This window comes from Esox lucius, chromosome 4 (assembly GCF_011004845.1).
Source record: "Esox lucius isolate fEsoLuc1 chromosome 4, fEsoLuc1.pri, whole genome shotgun sequence".
NCBI lineage: Eukaryota > Metazoa > Chordata > Actinopteri > Esociformes > Esocidae > Esox > Esox lucius.
In genome coordinates, this window is record NC_047572.1 from 18,796,295 (window position 1) to 18,822,586 (window position 26,292).

At 40.3% G+C, this 26,292-nt stretch overlaps 1 protein-coding gene across 3 annotated transcripts; it reads left to right on the top strand.

The window, feature by feature from the left end:
• Nucleotides 1-110: 110 nt before the first annotated feature.
• LOC105026922 (C-terminal-binding protein 1) lies at nt 111-25,213 on the top strand. Of its 3 annotated transcripts, XM_029119476.2 has the most exons (10): nt 14,269-14,592; nt 17,457-17,544; nt 18,821-18,975; nt 20,064-20,208; nt 22,436-22,642; nt 22,913-23,127; nt 23,271-23,401; nt 23,514-23,641; nt 23,751-23,865; nt 24,023-25,213. In XM_029119476.2, exons 3-10 carry the CDS (start codon nt 18,838-18,840, stop codon nt 24,207-24,209), a joined length of 1,266 nt encoding a protein of 421 aa, XP_028975309.1. In that variant the 5' UTR covers nt 14,269-14,592; nt 17,457-17,544; nt 18,821-18,837; the 3' UTR covers nt 24,210-25,213. The 3 variants fall into 3 exon arrangements, with proteins under 3 accessions (XP_019901721.2, XP_028975309.1, XP_028975308.1); XM_020046162.3 differs by lacking the exons at nt 14,269-14,592; nt 17,457-17,544 and adding an exon at nt 111-170; XM_029119475.2 differs by lacking the exon at nt 17,457-17,544.
• The last annotated feature ends 1,079 nt before the right edge of the window (nt 25,214-26,292 follow it).

Genomic DNA, 26,292 nt, shown 5'->3' on the forward strand with positions numbered 1-26,292 from the left:
CCCAAGCCTGTCTATTTGAGTAATGAGACATATTGTGATTGGCTACTCTCCAGAGGCAGTCAACCTTGATTGGCTGTCTCATAGTGCCTATGATTGGCCAATGCTCTGCCGCATGTTTTACCAGGCACAAGCACAGTCTGGATTTGAGACACAGAAGAGGGTGATGCAAGGTTTGTGATTGTTTTTGCCCCGTATTGTGCTTCCTGTATGTTGTGCGCAGTTGACACGTCAATAGTATGCCAGGATGCATGTATGGGCAGCGTTGTCTCCATTCTGGGAGTGGATTAAGTAAGCTAATCAACACTGAGGGGAGCATACAGGGAATTTGGAAACTGCAGTTCACTTGTGACTTGTGGCAAGTCCAATCAGGAGTAAATAGTATTGTGTGTTTGTGTGTGTTTGTTAGGGTGTTACTTTGAACTGTACTGCCATTAGCATAGTTTTCTGGATTCCCCTGCCTTCTTTTATAAGAGACTATGTCTGTGTGTGAGGTTTTGTGCGTTATTACTAAGAGTCCTTAGAGCACTTTAAGGTGATATATCTTTATTTTCAAGAACAAGTAGCATGGCATTTTGAAGCAATAAACCTTCACTGAGTCCCACGCCATAGTCTCCCATTCTTTTCATAATTCTCTCCCTCTCAGAACAGTAGGCAAAATGCAATTATACATTTGGCTTGTTCCATAGCAACTGCCTATGTACAGTTTAATTTTCACATTGTTCCATTGCAAGTTAAAAGACAGCATTAAGAATTGCTGTCAGTTATCACAAGCTAAATGTGGACGGTTCTTTCGATGGACTGTACCTCCCCAGTTGTTGGTGGAATCCGATGTGAAGGAGCTGAATCATTAGACACGCTGCAGTGAGTGCTGGAGAGGTGGCTGCAGTCTGTGCTCAGACAGCCTAATCTTTCTCTGAGGCATCTTTCACTTACCACTCCTGTCCTCTCCTCTCTCCTCACCCTTAAAAGCTTTTCAATTGACGTTGTTGATGTTGTCTTTCATGTACAGTTGTATGACATAATTGTGGATACCATTATCAGTCAAGATATGCCTCTGTTTTTGTTTGTGTTCTACTAAATATTATGTAAACAGATTTTTCTATTCGCAACACAAACATATTGCACAACAAAGGTTGGTAAAAGGCGGAACACATCCGTGCCAGGAGCTTGCCCTGCCAAAAATATTCTGTTGTTTTGGGCAACAGGGCAACATAGTTGGCTAGCTTGTTTGGTTATTTTCTGGACCCGAAGTTTGATTTCAGCAAAATAAGAACTGACTGTAGTGACTTGGTTTAATAAAACAACCCTGGGAAAATTTAAAATGACTGCATTTTCACATCATAAATTTCAAGCTGTTTGTGCTACCAATGTGTCAGATACCAAGATAAAACAAACAATACCAAATTGAATGCACACAACATTCTATAATTGATTTTTGTTATTTGACACATGAAATAAAAAATATGTTATTTCAATTCGCTTTGTTCATTTCAGGCAGTAATTCCAAGTGCAGATTGGAATTCCTACTGGCAAACAATAAACTGAAAATGGTTCTATATAAAAGCGTATCGTTCAGCATTGAAGGCTTTGCTGCAGAAGCGGACCTAGGGGCAAGGTTTTTTGGGGGCTAAGTCCAGAGTGCCCGAGGTGATAACACGTGTTGCTGCATGCCTTAAGCTTAACCTTGACCAGACTAAGCTGCTCGTCTTCCATGGGAGCACCTGTCCGATCCAGGTCATATCCATCATGGTTGACAACTGCAGTGTCCTCCCAGAGAGCAAAGAACTTTGGCGTGACCCTAGAAGACCCTGTCATTATGAAATTACCTAACGCAGGAAGCACCACAGGTACTTATCCAGTCATCTCATGTCTTGGTTACTGCAATTCACACTTGGTAGGGTTCCAGGCGTATGCAACCAAACCAGTGCAACCAATCAGAATGCAGTGGCCCGTCTTGTGTTCAAACTTCCCAAGTTCTTCCATGTCACACTCCCCTGGCTGCTACAAGGCTATGGTCTTTGTTTACGGAGCAACAAGAGGAGATTCTCTTCCCTACCTTCAGGTAATGCTCAAACCTTACATCCCTCCTCGGACTCATTGGTCAGTGAGCTCTGAAGCCTTTGGTGGCAGTTCCTGATCCATGCAGTCAAAACTCTTATGTGTCCTGGTACCTCAATTGTATAACCAGCTTTCCCTGGAGGCTAGGATAGCAAATTCTTTGCCCACTTTCAGAAAGCATCTGAAAATGTACCTTTGTTTATGTCCATTGTGTTAAAGATGGCTAAAGCCTAAGAGGCCATTCACATAAGTGCAAGAACGTCATTGGGCCAGATAAACCTGTTCCTTTCAAGGAAGGACATAGCTGTGCTTTCCTAATTGGCTGTGTTGAGTTATTGTGCTCAATGATATAATAATTAGAACTTTCACTCGTGAACAAAATGGAGGAGAAACAGCTGTTCTTTGTATCTGAGTCTCACAACAATAAAACACTACACTGAATGCACACCGAGGCCTAGCTAAGAAGGCAAATGCATGGGTGAAATTAGCACTCAAATGGGACTGCAAGTTAATAATTGTAAAGCAGCAATTGAATCACAAGTTATGCATTTGTCGTAACATTCATGTATTACTTACCACACTAGTCATTGAGTGAAGGCTGGTGTAGCTCGTAGTTAATATCCGTAAACGTCTTTCAGATGTTGTGCCCTGATTAGCATTTGCACTTTGCGTTGTTGTTCCAATAACTGACAATAAACATAGATAGTTAAAATTTAACAATTGCTAATACACTCACCTAAAGGATTATTAGGAACACCTGTTCAATTTCTCATTAATGCAATTATCTAATCAACCAATCACATGGCAGTTGCTTCAATGCATTTAGGGGTGAGGTCCTGGTCAAGACAATCTCCTGAACTCCAAACTGAATGTTAGAATGGGAAAGAAAGGTGATTTAAGCAATTTTGAGCGTGGCATGGTTGTTGGTGCCAGACGGGCCGGTCTGAGTATTTCACAATCAATCAATCAATCAAAAAAAATCAAAATTTATTTATAAAGCCCTTTTTACAACAGCAGTTGTCACAAAGTGCTTTACAGAGACATCCGGCCTTAAACCCCAAGGAGCAAACAACAGTAGTGTTGAATTTCAGTGGCTAGGAAAAACTCCCTAAGAAGGTCGAATTTTAGGAAGAAACCTAGAGAGGACCCAGGCTCAGAGGGGTGACCAGTCCTCTTCTGGCTGTGCCGGGTGAGATATTAAGAGTCCAATTGGAATAATAAATACATTTCTCTTGGCTAAATCCAGAGTATATTTGATTTTAGACTAGGTCAGAAGTATGACCAGGTGGACAAGGACAGGAACAGCAACGGTCCCCCCAAACCAGGTAATCCGCAGGTGTGGACCAGGACCTCATCTCCTTCTAAAATTTAAAATTGGAGGAAACTGAGAAAAGTTAGTAGTACATCCCTCATGTCCCCCAGCACAATAATATAGCAGCGTAACACCTTGGAAACTGAGACGGGGGGGTCCGGTGACACTGTGGCCCTACCCGGGGGAGGCCCCGGACAGGGCCCAACAGGCAGGAAATCAATCCAACCACATTGCCAGGCATCAACCAAAGGGACACCCACCAACCGCAACCCCCCTGAATGAGGGATATGATCACTAGTATAGCCAGGAGGAGAGGCCTCATTTAAGGCAGTGAATTCTTTAGGCTTTAGCCACGTTTCACATAAACCAATAGCATCTAGTTTATGATCAGAGATTAATTCATTTACCGCAACTGCCTTTGGAGCAAGAGATCTAATATTTAGGAGTCCCATTTTGAGATGTGAAGTGATACAATTATTTTTATTTTTGACCGAGGTGGAGGAAGGCTTTATCTTAATAAGGTTGTTTTTGTTAGCACTACCTTGTTTAACTTTTCTCAGCCTGGAACGAGTCACAGTGGCAATAGGTAAAGCTGTACTAACTACTCTGGCTATGCTATTGACAGACTCCACTATGCTAGCAGGCTGGCTAACAGCCTGCAGCCTGACCTGCACCCTATCTCATGTTAAAGCTATAGGAGTGAGACTCCTGTCAATGTTCCTAGACAAAAGAAGAGCACCACTCCAGCTAGGATGGAGTCCGTCGCTCCTCAGCAGATCAGGCCTGGCCCTATTTCTGGGAGAGTCCCAAAAAGAAGGCCAGTTATCTACAAACTCTACCTCCTGCGACGGGCAGAACTCCGTTTTCAGCCAGCGATTGAGTTGCGCAAGTCTGCTGTAGAGCTCGTCACCACCCCTAGCTGGGAGGGGGCCAGAGACAATTACTCAATGCCGACACATCTTTCTAGCTAATTTACACGCTGATGCTATGTTCTGCTTCGTAACCTCTGACTGTTTCATCGTAACATCGTTGGTGCCAACGTGGATAACAATATCTCTGTACTCTCTATACTTGCCAGTTTTAGACTTCGCTAGCACCAACCCCAGATTTGCGGCTACGTCGTAAAACTGCACAAACTGCTCATTTACTGGGATTTTCACATACAACCATTTCTAGGGTTTACAAAGAATGGTGTGAAAAGGGAAAAACATCCATTATGCGGCAGTCCTGTGGGAGAAAATGCCTTGTTGATGCTAGAGGTCAGAGGAGAATGGGCCGACTGATTCAAGCTGATAGAAGAGCAACTTTGACTGAAATAACCACTCATTACAACCGAGGTATGCAGCAAAGCATTTGTGAAGCCACAACACGCACAACCTTGATGCGGATGGGCTACAACAGCAGAGGACCCCACCGGGTACCACTCATCTCCACTACAAATAGGAAAAAGAGGCTACAATTTGCACAAGCTCACCAAAATTGGACAGTTGAAGACTGGAAGAATGTTGCCTGGTCTGATGAGTCTCGATTTCTGTTGAGACATTCAGATGGTAGTGTCAGAATTTGGCGTAAACACAATGAGAACATGGATCCATCATGCCTTGTTACCACTGTGCAGGCTGGTGGTGGTGGTGTAATGGTGTGGGGGATGTTTTCTTGGCACACTTTAGGCCCCTTAGTGCCAATTGGGCATCGTTTAAATGCCACGGCCTACCTGAGCATTGTTTCTGACCATGTCCATTCCTTTATGACCACCATGTACCCATCCTCTGATGGCTACTTCCAGCAGGATAATGCACCATGTCACAAAGCTCGAATCATTTCAAATTGGTTTCTTGAACATGACAATGAGTTCACTGTACTGAAATGGCCCCCACAGTCACCAGATCTCAACCCAATAGAGCATCTTTGGGATGTGGTGGAACGGGAGCTTCGTGCCCTGGATGTGCATCCCACAAATCTCCATCAACTGCAAGATGCTATCCTATCAATATGGGCCAACATTTCTAAAGAATGCTTTCAGCACCTTGTTGAATCAATGCCACGTAGAATTAAGGCAGTTCTTAAGGTGAAAGGGGGTCAAACACAGTATTAGTATGGTGTTCCTAATAATCCTTTAGGTGAGTGTATATCCCCACCAAAAGTATATGGATCGGGGGGCTATTTAAATAAAGACACTGAAAATGTGATTCCTTTGGTAGTAGAAAATAAATAATTAAATACATTTTAAGTCTGTTCTGGATTATAGGGATATAATCTATATTTGTAAGCAGAAGCTTCTAAATTTAAATTATAAGATGCTGTCTTTAACGGTGACTTCAGTTTATGTCTGGGCACAGTTTTAGGATTCATCATTGCATTTTATATAAAAAGGTGGTGGGCCTCAAAACCAGCCATTATTATTTGACGAGAGTAGCAATCTCTTTTGATTACTTATTTTTGCCTTGAAAAGACTATTTTATTTTTCCTCGCTCCTCTTGTTAGAGGCAAAACCATCTTGAAAGAAAGATGCCTGCTTCTGTCAAGGAAGAGCTACAAGGTAGACCTATAAGAATGACTTTACTATGTGCTGCCCTGGAAAATCTCCATGAGGCACTTTTAAAGAACTCATGGTGGAGTTCAAGAGGACTATAAACAGGCTAAAGGCTAAAATGGATGCTTTCTGATCTAAATCTACATTGCAAGGCCAGCTATTTGAAAATCTTGAAAGGATGACTGAATATACTTCAACAAACATTGAGGAGGGGGAGAGAGAAGGTGTTGAGTGGGAGAGGAATAAACAGAAGCTAAAGTGTGGATTTGAAGGACAGAGCAGAAACAATAATTAGATAGCAGTTAGCATACCTGAAGCAATGGACAGGGACTGTAATGTACCTGAAGCAACTGGGAGGTTGTATCCTCCTCCCATCATGCTCCTACGTTTAACACTTGCAAATTCCTAAATACTTCTGATGTCTGGAAATTCCCATCCCACAAGCAGAGAATACTAATTTTATATCCTTAATGTTTACACACAAACTGACTACTTTCTGCTTAATGCTAAAATAAACCCTCCAACAAAAAACGATTTAACAATGACATAATTAGACGTTTTGCTCTTAAACCATGACAATGTTGCTTTCACCTGATACTTTAGCTCAGTGTCTTGCTGAAAGGTGGATATCCGTGTGAGCCTCTTTTTTGGTGCACTTAAGCAGGTTCTCTTGCACTATCCCCACTATTCTTACCTTTTCATGTAACTCCAGGCATTGTCTTATACAATTCAAGATTTTACATTTCCATTATCAAATTACACAGGATCTTTCTAGATTCCTCTCCTTGGTAACAAGTGTCAAGCTGCGGAGGGCATACAGCTCTGCACTCTAACTTGTGTAGATATTGGTCTGAAATCTCTGACTCTGATTGACCAATATCTACTTTTAGTGACCTTGTGATTTTCAGAGATCCTAAACCATGGTTCTCCAGCAGGTTGATTGTGAGTTACTGGTAGTGATCACGGTACATTTGTTAGTATTTTGTAAAATACTTCTGAAGTACATGCAGTTTTAACGTGGACAAAATAATGGGAGAAAAACACATGGAAAAGTCACAATTACAAATATAGCTGCAGAGGTCACATACATTGATTGCCAATAAGCAGTGTATCAGTTATAAAATTGGACTGATGATTAGCACATGTGAGTTTTCAAAGCAAAACAAGGCAACTAACAGAGTTCCAAAGAGGCCAAATAGTTGGTGCCCAATTTGCAGGTGCCGTGGTCACAAAACCTGCTAAATTATTCAATGTGTCAAGGGGAAGAGTCAATTCGTCAATGCTAAACATGAACAAAATGTATTATCAAAGAGAAACAGTGGTCCCGAGTCAAAGTTTACCAACAGTGATTGACAGACACTTAACAGGATTGTTGCTCAAAGGCCCAAAGTACAGCCTTGCAAATGATCACAGAATTGGATCAGAATCTCTGTGATCCAGTTTCAACAAAAACTGAAATGTATGTCAGAGCTCCCAGTCGTCCACTTCTATCCATGGCCAATGCAGAAAGACACATAACTTGGTGTAAGGAGCACAAAACCTAATATGGTCTGAGGAGTCATTTGTCATCCTATTTCCTACATCCGGCCAGGTTGCAGGAAATAGTTTTGTCATTGGCCAATGTATTTAGTTCTGTTATTGGCTCCCAGTCGTTGGCGGTTATAGTTTCTCGTTAGACACTGTTCGTGTGTATGCTGTGTGAGTACTTTTGTATTAAACGTACCTGTTTATTTGAATTCCCGTCCTGCCTGCACCTACTTCCTGTTTCCTACATCATTCCTAAACATGACAGCTTCATGTGCATAGAGCAACAATAGCCTGTGCGCTTCACAAAATTGGCCTTTAAGGGAGAGTAGCAAAAAGCAAAAAGCTCACATGAAATATTGGTTAGAGTTTGCCAGAAAGCATGTGGAAGTCTCTGAGAGCAAGTGGAAGAAGATTCTATGGACTGATGTAGCCAACATACAGTATATAATTTTTTTCCTCAAAGCTAAGCTATGTTTGGCGTAAGCCTAACCCCATCCCTGCCTTGAAACATCATGCTATGTAAATGCTACTCTGCGTAGGGTCTGAAAAGCATGTGAAGACAGAGGGTAAAACGGATAGAGAAATCCTACTGAATAGAAGAGAACCTACTGAAGTCTGCAAGAGAACTGATCTTGAGCCACACTAACGTGGCTTAAAAACAATGAAGTAAATGTTCTGGAGCGGCCCAGTCAAAGCCCCGTCCTTAATCCAATTAAGAATATTGGTAAAGGGTTAAAAATTGCTGTTAAGAGGTCCCCATCCACCTTGACGGGGCTGAATGGGCAGAAATTGCTGTGTCGAAATGTGCAAAGATGGTAGAGACTTAGACATAACTATAATTGCTGCCAAGGTGCTTCTGACAAATATTATAAAAATGTATTCAATCAAGGTATGTTGTAAACAATTTCTAGATTAGATTTTTCAATTTGACAGTATGGACTTTTTTGTGTTGATCAGTGGCAGACATTCCTAATTAAATCCAAATTATTTCATGTTGTAAATGATTTCATTTTGTAAAATAAAATTTGGAGTCCGAGTACTGTAAATGGCTGCTCATGCAACCCTTAGAACGAAGAAGTAGCAGGGACCCAATTAAAAAGAGTTACTTTCTGACCCAAAATATGGCATTGTCAGAAAATCATGACTAAATGAAAAGATAGACACCAAAGAAATACAATGCAAAAGCCATGCTGGCCACTCAGGCATTGATGCTGGACAATCAGGCATTGAAGCTATTTTCTGGCTAGGGATCACAGAGAACATAAAGACCTTCACTGGCCACATATAACTCCATTCAGAGGAAGCAGCAAAATGATACACCCCTCTCCACTACAATGACTACCTCATTATAGCGGATTGCTCCTCTAACTACTGTAAGCTGGATGGTCTGAGGGACTCCACATCAGCTACCAACATCGAATGCTACAAAAGGCAATGCAGCTGACAAAGAGTTACCGACATTGTTGTCTTTGATAATAACCCCCTCCCACACACACACACCTTCTCCTGGATGGATTTTCAGAAATTTGCTGATGAGTGGGATTTTAAGCATGTGACATTGTCACCATATCATTGCCAAAGCAATTCCTAAGAGGAACTAGCTGTGGAGATAGCAAAAAGCTCTGTTGAAAAAGTCCAATGGAGTGCAGTGCTGATATGGTGGATCACTCCAACCGAAAGACTTGACAGCTCTCCCCTGCAGCGGCTAATGTCAAGGCGCACGTGCAAGGACATGCCCTACCAAGGACTTGATGTGCAGTGGTACGACGTTATTCCAAAGAAATGAGACAAAGAATTGACTGCAAAACGGCACATGACACACAGGCACTTGGCATGCGCAACATCATCCAAAGGCAAATGTGAGTGTCTTTCATTATCCCAAAAGTGCAGCCGGGACAGTTCAGTAACCAGTCTTATGAAGTACTCATGAGCGATGGGAAATACAGCGGTAACAGAGGACACATTAGTCCAGTGACTGAACAACTCATGATCCCTCTATCGAGCAAAAAACCAACATGGATGAGGATGGCTGGTGACCACGGAGTGAGCCTGCCATCCCAGAGGGAGTCATTTCCAATCTGCAACTATGGAACCTCCAAAGCCTGACTACCCACCTTTGAGACACACTAGATAAAAAATCAAGCAGCCTGTGAGATACTCCAAATACTACATATGTGGCTTAATTAAACCCCCTTCACTTCCTCCAGATTTTGTTGTATTATAGACTTAAAGGGATAGTTTGTCCTAGATTCATATTTGGGTGAAATAACAGTTACCTTGAGTTGTTATTGAAAGGTTTTCACAACCAGCCATTATTCAACTCTGTCCCAGCCTGGAATTTGCATTATTAGCATTGTCAAAAATCATGAATTGAAACCATGCATCCCAATAAACAAAAGCTGCATTGCAAGCAGAAATCTACTCTAAAACACTCCAATCTGTAATTGATTAAATACTTTTTTGCCCATCAAAAAAATTCCCTTGTGACAAACCATTTCTCTAAATTTGTGCCAAATTATTGAAAATGTATTTGTAAATATCTCATGCACATAAGTATTCAGTACCTTGCAGAAGCGACTTAAAGTCTTATTTTTCAAGTCTACTTGGGTATTCGTCTACACAGGAACGGGGGGGTTCTGCTTTCTTTTTTTCGTCAAACGTTCCATCGTATCTTAAACTTCTTACAAATTGTATAGACATTGTATAGAATCGTGTTCATTTGGCAGCATGTACGGTTGAGTTTGATGCTTTGAACGTAACTCGCTGATCGGAAGCGAACTTTCTTCCGTAAATTCTACATAACTTGTCCCTATCCGCCACGCCTTATCTGACGTTTCTAGTGGTCGGAGAAGTAAATCCTTTTAAGTTCAAAATGTAAATGCACTGGAAAGCAATGATACATTTTGCTAATCAATACCCTTTCAGCTAGCCCACTACAATTTTTTTATAGAAATGTATGGAGGTTAAATGTCTGGAGGGTAAGGTTTTTTATGTATGGAAATTGTTTTAGACAAGTTGCAATTTGTGAAATTCGACCAGACCAGACGTCATGTAATATCAAAGGGATCAGTCTTTTTCTTTACCGGAAGGCAAGAAAGCTAGCTACTACTTTAGTAGACACTGCAGAGAAGATTACGATCTGGAATTTGTAATACAAATAGAAAGCAAATATAATGTATTATAGTAAGGTGGCCAATAATTAGGGACATTGGCCAGCAATAGGTGGTCGTAATTTTTTGCTGCGACACTAACAAACTACCTGAAAATATATTTCCCCTAAAATTTTGAAAAAGATCATTAATGACATGCTAGCTAACACTTTTATGTCACTAATAATCATCATAAACATTGATGAATTGATCAAATGATTGATCGGTACAAGAAGATGTTTTTCAAAGTTGCTATTGGATATAGGGGGTTCTATTCGATTAGTTATGTTCAATACTTCGGTTTTAGCGGAACACAGTTGCAAAACTGCGTGTTTCACAGATTCACATTTGTTTTGGTTTGAAGTTAAAGTATTTCAACATATTCTGTTTAGAGGAAGGGAGATCCCGCTATTAAATATTTCTTTTTAAAATTATGATAATTTTCTTTATTACTTCATAGGCCTAGTCCACGAAAGTATTTTGGCTTCACAGTACACCCGTTTTTGTGCCTTTTGTTGGTGTTGGATGAATGAGGACAGAGTGGACTTTAATTTCTTTATTTGGATAGAATTGAAGTCATATTAGATCAGTGTCTAACACAAAATATGAGACAGGTATTCTTTTATCCAACCTTGATCAAAAATAACCTTATATTGATCTGTTTTACACCCGTTGCTCCTCTAAAAAGACATTATAAAAATATGTTTTGGGGAGTATGCCCAGACCCCCTTAGCCCCCCACCCATGAATTTCTAGTGACATCCCTGCATCTACCAGCTTTGCACATCTGGATTTGGGCAGTTTCTAAAATGTTTCCTTGTAGATCTTTTCAAGCTTGTCATATTTGATTTGGAGCATTGGTAAACTGAGATCTTCAGGTCTCCTCACAGATGTTTAATGGGGTTCAAGTCCAGGCCTTGGCTGGGCCACTCAAGGACATTCACAGACTTGTCCCAAAGCCCCTCCAGCGTTGTCTTCTTGGCTGTGTGGGTTGGCGCGTTGTCGTGCTGAAAGGTGAGTCTTCATCCCAAGTCTGAGATTGTTTGCTCTCTGGATCAGTTTTCCTGTATTTTTCTCCGTTCATCCTTCCCTCAATCCTGAGTGGTACCTTGTTTTTGTCAGACTTAGCTCATCGTATTTAGGACTAATAGTTTGATTTTGGTCTCATAAGACCAGAGAATATTTTTCCTTCAAAACATTTTAAAAGGAGTCTCAATACTTTCTGAAGGCACTGTGTATAGGTGTATATACGGTATGTGTATATATATCTTAGTTATATATTTTACATATATTTGTAACAGGGAAATACACATGGAACAGACACAGAGGGTGTCTTCAGGGCCCTGGAGGGTGTTTAATTAACTGAAACAGAAGGATGACTGGGGGAGCTGAGGAAGAATGGAAAACTAAAGGACATACCCCATCTTTGGAGAGGCGGTGTCAACTCTGGGGCAACCTCCCAGTGGGGATTTGGGAGAAATGGATGCTGCCTCCCTGCCTCTCGGTGGGGGTATGGGAGGAGTGGGTGCTGGTGGTTGTAACTTTGGAGGCTCAGGTCCCACAGCGCTTCTGTGCAACACATTTATGCCCCCTTTCTCATGTTCACTAATCACCTAGAAATAACGTTCAGGGGAGAGGAGAAGAATATGCCTAATCGAAAGCAATTAGCTGACACACTACCCAAGCCCCAAAGGGAGAAGAAAATACTAAATGGCTCAGTAAAATGGCAAACACTACATTTGGAGAAAATCCGATACACGCAGAGTAACTGTCCAGATTTGATAATGATCTGGTAAACTCTTCTTTCCTACGTGTAACATTAAACACTGTAATACGTCACATTCTTATGCCTCCAATGCACTAATCTTCATACCAGCTGATCTTCCTTGGTGTATGTATCTTATATAAAAAAAAAATCTTGTGAGAAAGAACAGTAAGGAAGGAGAGGATGGGAGCTTGTGTCCCAGAGTAGCACTGGGCCAGATTTAAAGCCATGTACACCGGTTGGTACATGAGTTCCAGAGGCACTGGCTTAGGGCTTGTTCACATAATGAGAGACAGAGAATGAAGCCGCTAGATAGACTTTCCTAGTTGGCAGAATCATTTCCGTAGCGTTTGAATTGACACCGGCATGTTCGAGACGTCCCACGCAGGATTGTGGCCGTCATTCGCTGGAAAATCAAGTGATCTGAGTGCGTAGACAGGAACCTGATGCAGCTCTGACACAATTGTCCTCATATTTGCAAAATATGTTGCGCACGCTAGCATGGAAGATAGTGTCTCGAGCTATCGACATCTGCAAATGTACACAGCAGAATAATCTAGCTTCTACTTCTGAGTCTCCTTCGATGTGTCTCGGATATTGAAGCACAATGTCAATAAGCCCTTATATCCATCCCAGAGATAGTACACATTAATCAACATGTTAGAGTGTGTGAAATGGCTACCTGGATTCAACTAACTACCAAGCCCTTGGCTGCTTGATTTAGGTGAGCAAGTGCAGGGCTACAACTACATAGGAGACGGCTGGGGGTGCCCGGGAGAAGTTGGAGGACCACTGGCTTAGACTGCCAGAACAACAAAGGCCACAGACAAAGCTTTTCAAGCACTAACCATTGTGTCCTCTAGTTCCCTAAGTGACTGAATGTTTTAAGATGATGAATAACATCATTACAAGGATACCTTCATCAATATATTAATTAGTTCCTCACAAGCCTTTGAAGGGTTAATAGTTACAATTATATCTTATCATTGCAAGACCATGTTTTGCATCTTACAGTGTGATAATAACATTGGATGTGCTTCACAGGACACTTATTTTAACATTGACTTTCTTGAGTCTGCTGGGTGTTACTGTGATGAATCAGGGACCTAATCACTTATTTTATAACCAGAAATATAGGAGAAAATGTGATGGAACTAAAAAGAAAAAAAAAATATCTGTATGTTTGTGGGGGCCAATTAATGCATATTGGAAAAAGCATGATTAGCTTGCTGTTTGTGAAGAGAATACATTTATTCTACCAAAACACAAGTAGCATGAATGACAAGAACAGCTGGAGCACACCAGACTATCAGGGCTAAGTGTGAATAGTCATAAAAAAATATTTAAAATTAAATTAAATTAAAATAATTCCTTGCTAAAATAGAACATGATTTATATAGTTATTATGTGATCCATTTTAGTCAGATTGACACATGGATGAATGTAATAAATGAAGCCTTGTTTCTTTCATGAATTAACAGAAGCATGAAATGATTGCTAAAAGTGCATTGTTGGAAGTAACTAACTTAATAAACCCCCAAAATTAAAATGAGACAGATTTTGAGGACTTTGAAAACTGTTTTGACTCAAGCCTATCATACTTACCTGTCTGGTAAACAGGTAACACCGCATTCTTGTTTTTGTCTATTTGTTGTACATTCATTTAGCCTAGAAATTGAAATTGAAAATGAAAAAAGTTATATATTATAACATCTTAACACATTTTAATTGACATATTTTATTCTTCATTTTTATTTTGTATAATTTTTTTAAAACATATTAAACAACTTCCCCCCTGCTGGTTATAGCATATGTTCCCAGTTATAGAACACTCATTTTGCCTTCTTTCAGAAAACAAAAGATACATTTTGTGTAGCCATAGCTCCACCCCATTTCTCTTCTCATTTTCTTTCAGCCACCTCACACTGGCGCCTGCTCTCTCTCTCTCTCTCTCACACACTCCCATAAATGCAGTGACACTTGCATTCTGTGTGTGCACGCGTGTGTGACAGAGAGCGATAGTCGAAATAGAAATTGAGAGTGGGAGGGAGAGTGAGAGAGCATAAGGGAAGGAAAATAGTGTAAGCATATGTATTCTTGTTACTGAGGGGGCAAGGAAAAAGGAATAAGGAAATTGAAGTATCCGCCATATGCTGTGGATTTTTGTGAATGTCTGGCTGAAGAGAATATCCATTTCTGGGGGAAAAAGATGGGAAGCTCGCATTTGCTGAACAAAGGCTTGCCTTTAGGTAAACATTTACCTTTTATTTTGTGCATGGAAACACATGTTAACGGTGAGATTGTGCTGTGTACACAGATCTGTGTGTTCAGTGTACTGTGTACAGTATTCTTTCTTCCCCTCCCCCTCTTCCTTCCTTCCTTCCCTCCTCCCCTCCCCTTTTTTCTCTCTCTCTTTTTCTCTTTCTCTCTCTCTCTCTCTCTCTCTTTCCATTATCTTTCATCTCTCTTATTCAGACACTTACATTGCTGTAATAGCTTGCTTTCTGTTCCGAATGTATTGCTGTTTGTTATTTTGGACCTAGTCAGAGAAGATGTGTGATTAGCCTATAGCCTCTCATGGGGCTGAAGGACAGAAATACTATTTCCCTCAAAAAATTTGAGGACTAGCAAGGACACACACTCAGCAGATATTTCCTAAACGGCCTTCCCGTTCATTGTGCAGTTGGGAACAGTGTTTCCAGTTCCGGCCTTGAAAGGCTTCCTAATTTTCCTTTCAAGGAAGAAGGAAATGTTAATTCTAGAACAGTCTAGCGGAATACTTCAGGTTTACAAAAGACATAAAACAGCTTTGTAGATCCTTAGTAATAATGCTGCTATTGTGCATTCTTCGATGTTCTCGTACTGGTGTCTGTTACTTAGACATGTTCTTTTTTAAATCTTGTACGCATAACAACGGCATACAAGATTTTTAACAATGAGGTTATAGTTAGAACTTCATGACTGCTCTTTGTATTGTTATTTGTAGGGGTGTTTGCTTCAGTGAGTTAGTATGTTGTGTGTTATATTGATATTTAAAGCAGGCTAATTGACTTAGATACCAATTCACCCCTGATTGGCAAATCATAACCATACAAACATTACATTTTAGCACAAATATTTTGAATTGAAACTGTTTTCTTTTGCATACATCGAAGGACACATGATATACATTTATTTGGTAGGCTCTTATTATAAGGTACATATTAGGTTTCGTAACCGCATTTGCATTTCTATTAATCTCAAACAAAAAATGTCCAACGTGGCTGGTAGAACTTTCCAGTGGTTTTAGCTCGTGCCATACAGTATTTGTATTCTCCTTGTCTTTAGCGAATCAGTGAATCAGTGTTGATCAGTTTTGTTGTTATCTAAAGACCAGGCATAGTGATACATAAAGGAGAGTGCCTGTGTGATGGTTCTCCTTGTGTGCGTGCGTGTGCGCGCGTGCAGGCGTGTGTGTGTGTGTGTGTCAGTGAGCATGCATGTGCTCACCTGCATTTGTATGTTCTGGATGTGGGAGGAGGGAGGGGACTAAAGGGGAAGAGAGGGGTGTGTCTACACTCCTTTGGTTCATCTGGGAGGGAGATCTCCTGTTGAAAGAGAACAGTGGGTAGAGACGGTTACGCCATGTTTGTGCATGCCAGATTGGCTATGATCATAAATCACACAGCATGAACTATTCACAGATACACTGGTTTGATTTTTACCTTCCTCATGGTGGTTACAGTTACAATGGTACCTTTCATATTTTTGTGCTGTATTGAAATGGAATTAATAGATATTATTATAAGTATTGGCATGGTAACATCTTTAAAAAAAAAAATAGTTAAATAAATCAAATGGAGCCACTGTATGTCGGAAGCATTTCCCATTAGCTTTTTAGAGGATAGCTCAGATACACTCGTAAAACCCAACTGGGGATTTCTAAGGTTCCAACCTTGTTTTCAGAAAGTATGTTTCACTGTATGTGAGCATAGATGGCACTTCACAGCAGCAGACCAAGGAGAGGCAACCCTTAGGCCACGGGAGAGAGACTGATTTGAATATTGTACCCAAGCGTCATTCCTGCTGGTTCTCACAAGGTCATATCCTCCACTGGAATGATAGATATTTCCTCTCAGTTAGTACTGGCTCTATACATGTGTCAGCAAAATGAGGTTCAAGGGACGAGATAAGGGCTACGCATTCTCACTAATTCTCCCCTGGATGTGTTCAAAATTATTACTTTTTAGGGGAGTAAGCTGAATACTAGGACTGTTGCCCAACCTTCAACAAATTCCAGCGTTACTCCAGATTATATAATTATTTGGAAGCAAGGAAGTTATACCCATGTTTCTGTTATCTTTCAAAACAAGTGGATTGTATACACTGTTGATTTGAGACTATGAATCTGTATAGAAAATCTGCTAATATTTTGAAGCATAAAGGATTTCCTGTTGCATTATTCTCGAAGTGCGCTGGGGTGACAATGACCCACACAGTTGCGCTTTAAAGAGATTTGTTTCTCAATTTGTAATTTACTTATTTATATTTAATGTGAGCATCGCGGTTGGTTAGATGGTATTTGTAGTTTAGTTACCACACACTGTAATTTGAATGGTTAATTTGATTAATTGCACCATCCGGGTTATATTTCTCATTTAGTGATACATTTTCCCTGTAAGAAAGACTACTGTGCTTCTTGCGTTTTGTAAAAGAAAGTGCATGAAGATGACCTTTGAAACTGCTCTCCAGAGTCGTGGACATAATATTACCTAATTTTAAACTGATAATAATTCTGAAACCCGAATAAAGTAAAAGACCCCATTTTTGATTTTTGTATACTTGCATGGGATCTATTAACATTCCATTTAACAACTGAATATGTAGCGGTTGTACATGGAAAATAGAAATACTGAGATTTATTGAAACCTACAATTTAGAATATTAATATCATGCTCACATACTTAGTTGTCATTTTTATACAGTGCTCAAGACCACTCTGTGAGTTAATTTAACGACTGAAAGATGTGCTACTGTGATAAAGAGAGTATCTAAAATGACTGCACAGCCCCCCTCACCAATGCCTTTTTTTAACAAATGCTTGGAATCTTAATTATTTATTTCTTCCTTCTAGCACTTTGCCAACTTCTGCTTCACTGAGTAAGGTGTACTATTAGTGGGTTGTGTGGTTTCTCCGCTATCTTCAGATGAATGCACTAACTGTAAGTTGCTCTGGATAATATAATCTGCTAAATTACAACAAAAGTATTGCAATGTGGGATTGACTGAATTGTGCCTTTAGTAAGTACACTATACTGTATGATAATATACACAGAAATGTTCCCGCACTGCCATTTTACATTCACAATGCTTAATTAGGCCCACCTCCTAATGGATATGCCTAGCAGGATATCGGGTAAATTATAGCTGTTTTTACCCGTCCTCTGTCTATCTAGTAGGATTCCAGAAGGTTATACCCATCCTCTGTCTATCTAGTAGGATTCCAGAAGGTTTTACCCGTCCTCTGTCTATCTAGTAGGATTCCAGAAGGTTTTACTCATCCTCTGTCTATCTAGTAGGATTCCAGAAGGTTTTACCCGTCCTCTGTCTATCTAGTAGGATTCCAGAAGGTTTTACCCGTCCTCTGTCTATCTAGTAGGATTCCAGAAGGTTTTACTCATCCTCTGTCAATCTAGTAGGATTCCAGAAGGTTTTACTCGTCCTCTGTCTATCTAGTAGGATTCCAGAAGGTTTTACCCGTCCTCTGTCTATCTAGTAGGATTCCAGAAGGTTTTACTCGTCCTCTGTCTATCTAGTAGGATTCCAGAAGGTTTTATCTATCCTCTGTCTATCTAGTAGGATTCCAGAAGGTTTTACCCGTCCTCTGTCTATCTAGTAGGATTCCAGAAGGTTTTACCCGTCCTCTGTCTATCTAGTAGGATTCCAGAAGGTTTTACCTGTCCTTTGTCTAACTAATAGGATTCCAGAAGGTTTTACCCGTCCTCTGTCTATCTAGTAGGATTCCAGAAGGTTTTACCCATCCTCTGTCTATCTAGTAGGATTCCAGAATGTTTTACCCGTCCTCTGTCTATCTAGTAGGATTCCAGAAGGTTTTACTCGTCCTCTGTCTATCTAGTAGGATTCCAGAAGGTTTTACCCATCCTCTGTCTATCTAGTAGGATTCCAGAAGGTTTTATCTATCCTCTGTCTATCTAGTAGGATTCCAGAAGGTTTTACCCGTCCTCTGTCTATCTAATAGGATTCCAGAAGGTTTTACCTGTCCTTTGTCTAACTAATAGGATTCCAGAAGGTTTTACCCGTCCTCTGTCTATCTAGTAGGATTCCAGAAGGTTTTACCCATCCTCTGTCTATCTAGTAGGATTCCAGAAGGTTTTATCTATCCTCTGTCTATCTAATAGGATTCCAGAAGGTTTTACCCGTCCTTTGTCTAACTAATAGGATTCCAGAAGGTTTTACCCATCCTCTGTCTATCTGCAGGCATTCGGCCGCCTATCATGAACGGGCCCATGCACCCTCGGCCCCTGGTGGCCCTCCTGGACGGGCGGGACTGTACCATAGAGATGCCCATCCTGAAGGACGTGGCCACTGTGGCCTTCTGTGACGCCCAGTCCACACAGGAGATCCATGAGAAGGTGCCGTCCTCTTTCTCCATGACATATTGTCATCTGTTTGCTCAGTTTTAGTTCCATCCTGTTTCAAGTCAAATAATAATAAACCCCCGAAATGCAATAGGGTTTCACCAGTGAACTGCTGAACTCCTGATTAACTTCAAAAACACTCAGTGATCTGAAAGAACTAGGCCCTGTTTACTGACCACTTTGTATGCAATACACTATGCTGCAGAACAAGTTGCTATATTGGCATATTTAATGATGCCCCAATGGCGCAAATAACTCATTACAATACAATGAAATAAGCCTGGCAAGGCTACTGTTAAAATAAATAGTGAAATCTCCCTAATTAACCAAACAGTTCAGACATCATTACATAGTGTTTTTCTTAAGTCAGTGCAACAACGCAAAATTAAACATCAGTTGAATATTGCCCATAGCCTACATACTTGTGCCTGGTGTTTTTATTTTTTTTACTTAGCACCAATTCCCATGGTTTATTTCTGGTCTGTTTTGTCCTACTCTGGACCTGGATGTGAGCCAAGCAGAATCTCTAAAGAGAAACCCTTGGGACTGGAGAAACAGATGGCACCCACACTGTCTCCTCATTTACTTTCACAGGCAGCTCCTTGCCTAATTAAAAGTTCTCCTTTTAGTTTAATTGAGCTACATGACGGCTTTACACACAGTGCAGAATAAGGAAGAGGTAACGGAGTGTAGGGAAGCAGCTCCGGTTAGGCTGAACGTGAAATTAAACTTAAACACTGTGAGATTAGATAGGCTATTACCCAAACAACAAAGACACAGTTAATGTAGAGTTTACTCTACATTATGATGACACATTAAGGTGGGGGTTATGTGAAATAATATCACATCTTCAAAGAGGAAATGATCCAAAGATGCATCAACTAGCACGGGTTGCTAATATGAATATAATTCATAATTATTTTCCAGTACAAGAAGAGAACATTTTGAGAATGTTGCATATCCAAGCCCATACCATATATACATGTCAAACTGTTGCTTACTTCAATTTATTCTAAACTCTTACTGAAAGGTGCTGTATAACTGTCCTCTGTGCACTAAAACTGAGAGCTTCCCGTTGTCAGGTACTGAACGAGGCCGTTGGGGCTCTGATGTATCACACCATCACACTAATGAGGGAGGACCTGGAGAAATTTAAAGCACTGCGAATCATTGTCCGCATAGGCAGTGGCTTCGACAACATCGACATCAAGTCAGCTGGCGATTTAGGTGAGACACTGTATTAAACAAATTGTATAAAACAAAACAATAAGTGGACAATGACAAGGCCTCCACGCATACTAAAGACAATATATATGACAATGCATGCACACAACTTACCACACCTTTGCAGTACCCTACATTCTTATTAATTACAGATAAACACCCATTTTCAGAATGGGTACTGCATTTCCCCGTAACTATAAGCACTTCTGGAAACCTCTCACTTCTCACACTTCTGGAAAACTCTCAACACATTGATGAAAACCCAGACTTCTCACACAAAACTAAGCATCATCCCGAAAACCATATTATTATCTTTGGTCATCTAATAAATATAAAATACACAAATACCATTATTGTTAATTACATATATGTACTTTGCTGTGTTCACCTGAATTATGACATGTTAGGTCTGGTTGTTCTCTTGGTCTAGCATTCTGCATTGTTTTACCATGTACAAGAACATAGTCCAATAGTGTCACAAATATCATTAGAGATCAGGGATTTCTCTTCCTCTCCCTCGTTCACAACCTCTCTTCCCATATGGAAAATAAATGTATTTAAAATATATTTTTGAAAACATTTGGAAAATATATTTCCGAACACATTTGGAAAATATATTGCCGAATACATTTGGTTAATATATGTCAAAATGTTTGAAATTGGCCGCTTAAATATATTTGTAAAAAGTGTATTTAATGCATGTCTAAATATATCGGACAAACTGCAAGGTGGTGCTTCGAATCTGCAACCTTATGTTCCACAGTCAGGCACGCTAAACACTACACCAAACAGGATTAGGTTGATAGGAGAGGCAAGTAGTTGTATTACCAAGTTTACCTAAGTACGTTAGACTATATTTGTGACTAAGATTAAATGTATTTTGGTAATGTACACATCTATAAAGTGTGTTTCAACACCTAAATGTGATATAATCAATACGTCTGTAATTACATTTCATCTTTTTACTTTCACATGACCTGGAAAATGCATTTTAATATGGGCTTCAAAATACATTTTGTAATGTATTTTCTATACATTACAGTTGTAATGAGAGCCTTGTTGACGGTGAAATACATTTGGACAAAACTGAAATGCATTTATACATTTTCAAATACATTTCAGAATAAAAGGTGAAATACATTTTGATACCTGAAATGTATTTTGAATAAAGATAAATGTATGTATACATTTTTAAATACATTTCAGCATAAAAGGTGAAATACATTTTAAAACCTGAAATGTATTTTGAATTAAGTTAAATGTATTCGACATATATTCATCATACATTTTACATACATTTTGCATTGCAAAAATATATTTGTTTTCCATATGGGTTTCTCTTCCTTTCCTTCTCTGATGTTGTCACCTGTTGTTAAAAATCACAGATGAGCTTACCTGTGGCCCTTTTTATTTTTGCCATCATCCTTACTGCTTCATGACTAATTATTCTTGCTATAGTTTACACTTTGACAACTGTTTGCTGAGAGTGTAAGTTGAGTTGAGTGTTATTGAATGTGTTTTCAAAAAGGTGAACATTGTGTTTTAACAAGACAGTTAGGTGTAGATTTTTAGCAAAAAAGTGTTAATGGAAAACATATTTGTGTGGAAACAGGTGAATAGTTTAAATGCTTGGGTTAATGGTCTTCCTTCTGGAATTTAGCACAATTGTTAGTAAATATTGTTCATAGAACCAATTTTAGTGTGTTAGTGATTGTGATAAACTGTAATATTTCACCTGACTTTTGTCACAAAAGAAAGTCTTTAAAGTCTCTAAAATACACTACTAAAATATTTTCCCAGCACTTCATTTCTTTGTATCTATCACTTTTATTCTTATTAAATGGTTTGAGTGTTAGTAATAACCTGAATATTTTCCAAGCAGAAGTGTTATTGTGTTGTTAATTTAGGGAGTATGGACATCGAGGTTTTCCAAGATGATAGTCTGGGAGTTAATACATAATTGGAAGACTTGATGGGAAAACTAGCCTTGAAATTGCAGCCATAGTGAGCTCACAGGATAGTACAAAAATAGATGCATTATGTCCTCATCCTGTTCCTCATTACAGGACCTGCATTGAGCCTTGCCCAAAGCCCAAAATACAAAAATGTATTGATAGAATATTTTAGAATATCTCAAAAGTGTTGACTAAGTTTCTATGAATGTGGGAGATGCCTGTACCTCTAACCTAAATGATCAGTAGATTTTTACCATAGTTCTCTCCTTTAACAGGGATAGCAGTGTGTAACATGCCAGCAGCCTCAGTGGAAGAGACTGCAGACTCCACATTGTGTCACATCCTGAACCTGTATAGACGGACCACATGGCTACACCAGGCACTGCGCGAAGGGACCAGGGTGCAAAGCGTGGAGCAGATCCGAGAAGTGGCGTCTGGGGCAGCACGGATCCGAGGAGAGACACTTGGCATTATCGGCCTTGGTTAGTGAGAGATCTGACAGTACACATTTGAATTACACTGCCCAACTGGCTATATTGCTGGAGATTAGATTGTGGCTAATAATAAATGATAATTCTGCTGTGTAGCTATTGACTTGTTCCGTAGAATTAAAAGTTTTTTTCTATTTGCCATTTCCGCTGTAACGTTTTATGAAAAGCGCTAATAAGGAATTCACCTTTATTGTATCCCTTTTGTAAATTTAGCATAGATATTAAGTTCCCTGTGAATTACTGAAAATGTTGTGTGCTCAGGTCGTGTTGGCCAGGCTGTAGCACTGAGAGCCAAAGCCTTTGGGTTCAATGTAATATTCTACGACCCGTACCTTTCTGACGGGGTGGAGCGAGCCCTTGGCCTGCAGCGAGTCAATACCCTCCAGGACCTGCTTTTCCACAGTGACTGTGTCACCCTACACTGCAGCCTCAACGAGCACAACCATCACCTCATCAACGACTTCACCATCAAACAGGTCAGGCCTGTGACGCATGCAAACAGAAATGTATGCACACTCATACAACGAAGTCTGCTGTATCCTTGAGACTGCGCTAGGGTGTCGTGTGCCTTTGCAGTTGTGTCCTTCATTGTTTACACATTCAATATGGTGTTTTGTAGATGCGCCAGGGTGCGTTCCTGGTCAACACGGCTCGAGGGGGGCTGGTTGAGGAGAAGGCCCTGGCTCAAGCCCTGAAAGAGGGGAGAATACGTGGAGCTGCTTTGGATGTCCACGAGACAGAGCCCTTTAGGTGAACTAACTTTACATTGTTATGTCTTCTAAAGTCTTCATTACACTGATATTTATTTTAAACTGTGTTGAGGTGTTTCTCAAAATAATTTTGGATGTGTCTTCTGTCTCAGCTTCAACCAGGGCCCTCTGAAAGATGCTCCAAACTTGATCTGTACACCCCACGCTGCCTGGTACAGTGAACAGGCTTCTATTGAGATGAGAGAGGAGGCAGCCAGGGAGATCCGAAGAGCAATTTCAGGTAACCCATCAGTATTTTTTAGTTGACTGTTGTCCTCTCCCATTTCACTAATAAACAATCACAAACTCCTCAAAAAGTGTGTTCCTTAATTACTTTTTCCTACTTCCAGGTCGTATTCCTGACAGCTTAAAGAACTGTGTGAATAAAGAGTTCTTGACCCAGACTACTCACTGGGCCAGTATGGACCCTGCTGTCATTCATCCTGAGCTCAATGGGGCCTACAGGTAATGCATGTTGATACATAATAGCAAGGAGCTACCGACGCTGTTTGCAAGTGCTATGAAGCTGTTTTCACTTTGCTACAGTACAAAAAACATACAAACAATTGTGGTTATTTTTGGATGCTGGTGACTCATTTTCTGACTCATCCTCTTCACTCAGGTACCCTCCTGGTGTTGTGAGTTTGGCCTCTGGGGGGCTCCCTCCTCCTGTAGAGGGGATCGTTCCTAGTGCCGTACCCATTACGCACAGCCTGCCTAACATCACCCACCCCCCTCATGCCCCCTCGCCAGGCCAGCCGGGCAAAGCAGAGTCTGACAGGGAGCAGCACCCCAATGACCAGTTGTAGCCCCGCCCCACAGAGCTCTCTACAACCATAGAACTCTCTTGGTCTTCTTCACTCCAAAGAGGAATGGAGCCGAAGCTTCATTGGTTCCAAGCAGCTGCCATGATAAAACAGACTCACAGACGTCGATTACAGGTCATTTGGTCCAACCATAGTGAAGTCAGTCGTCTTTTTAAAACCTTTTTTTTTTTGTTCAGAAAAAATATAATAATATGGATTTAAAAAGAGAAAAAGACAAATATCCTTTCAAGCCAATCCTGCTGTTTAGACTGTAGTTTGTCCAAGTAACGTGGGCGAATATCTGTTTCTGTGTCCTATGGGTTCATTGTTAAAGCAAAGGTAGTTGATTATAACATGAATGTAACCTGTTTGTGTACAGTTTTTAGAAATATGGAAAAAAAAGTATTTGTATTGCCGTCTAAAAGAAAAACATGGGTGAAAATTAACAACTCATTTTCAAAAGACAATAGAATATTTCTTTTTAAGTGTTTCCAAACAAGCCCCCAAAAGAGGCAGCTTGCACACCTTCTCAGGAAATTGAGTTTCCCTTGTTTTTTTCCTTTTACGCCACATAGTGCTTTCTTTTTCTACCTGCCTGCCTTTTTGTCTATGTTAGCAGTAAGTTCCGTCGGTTCTTTCAGTTTAAGGGGCATGTTATTCTGTAGTCCTCTGCCTCTGTGTAAACGTTCAAACCGTGCATTTGGGAGAGAAGACCCACCCGTCTTGTGCATACCTGACGTACTGCTTGCCTGTGTCAGTGTGACTTGATTGTAATATGTCTGAGAAGAGAAGCAGCTCCCAGCTGCCTGATTAGTATAGCAGCCCTACATTGCCTACGTTTGTTTTCTTCTGGTAAAGTAGTAGGCTAGCAATATACAGTATACATACTATATATTATAAATATCATTATTTTTGGTTAACCAAAATCCAAAAACAGATGTTTGTGACTGTATGAATTTGTATGAATTATTTTAAAAACAAATTAAAGTCCCTGTTGAAAGGTCAAACAACATGTCTTTTTTCAATGGCATTCTGTCCAAGTTCGGATATGATCAGTCTTGTATGCCAGGCTTCTACACTCTCCTATACAGTTCCATTAGATGAACTGCTAGAGTAAAACATGACAAGCTTTTCGAATAGAAAATGTATGCATTACCCACTCACCCCGGCAAATGGCACAATAGCTGCAAGACACAATGCCATTGCAATCTGAATTAACTATGAGATTGTAATATGAAATGTTATAAACATGGATATAGGAATACTAAAATATTCATCTTGCTTAACAGGGGAAAACTGCCTGTTAGAAAATCCCTGAGGTTGGTTATTTACATTTGTATGTGTTGGAAACCAAAACCGAGGGCCTTCGGAAAGTATTCATACCCCTTCACTTTTTCCATATTTTGTTACATCACAAACTAATTATAATATGGATGAAATTGATTTATTTGTCACCAATCCACACAAAATTCCCTGATAAAATAAACAGGAATATCAAATGTACATAAGTATTCATGCCCTTTGCAATTGCACTCAAATGTTTTGCTCCAGTGCATCCTGTTTCCACTGATCAACCTTGAGATGTTTCTACAACCTTTATGTAGAGCCTTTATGGTAGAGTTGCCAAACGGAAGCCACACCCAGTAAAAGGCACCTTAAGGACTTATGTACAACAAGATTCGCTGGTCTGAAGAAACCAAGATTGAACTACTTGCCTGGAATGCCAAGCATCACATCTGAGGAAACCAGGCATCACTCATCAAGCTGGCCAATACATTCCTATTGTGAAACATGGGGGAGGGGGGGCAGCATAATGCAGTGCTTTTCAGCAGCAGGGGCTGGGAGACCAGTCATGATTGAGAGAAAGATGAATGGGGCATAGTCCAGAAAGATCCTTGCCAAAAAACCTACTCCGGAACAGTCTGGCTCTCTGACAATATTGGAGGTTGCAATGCCAACAGGACAATGACCCCTAAGCAGACCTGAGGCCTTTTTATCTTCTCCCAGATGAGGCCTGATTGGGTGCAGGTGTGCCTCGCTTAAGGGAAGCTGGTGAGTCGCATTCAACGGTTGTTATGTAGGGGGG

Bases quoted from the DNA above. Each gene is read 5' to 3' on its own strand.
- LOC105026922 (XM_020046162.3), top strand. From the start codon at position 113: ATGTTTTACCAGGCACAAGCACAGTCTGGATTTGAGACACAGAAGAGG. The intron at 23,402-23,513 runs GTGAACTAACTT...CTTCTGTCTCAG, and splicing joins CACGAGACAGAGCCCTTTAG to CTTCAACCAGGGCCCTCTGA. The intron at 23,642-23,750 runs GTAACCCATCAG...TCCTACTTCCAG, and splicing joins GATCCGAAGAGCAATTTCAG to GTCGTATTCCTGACAGCTTA.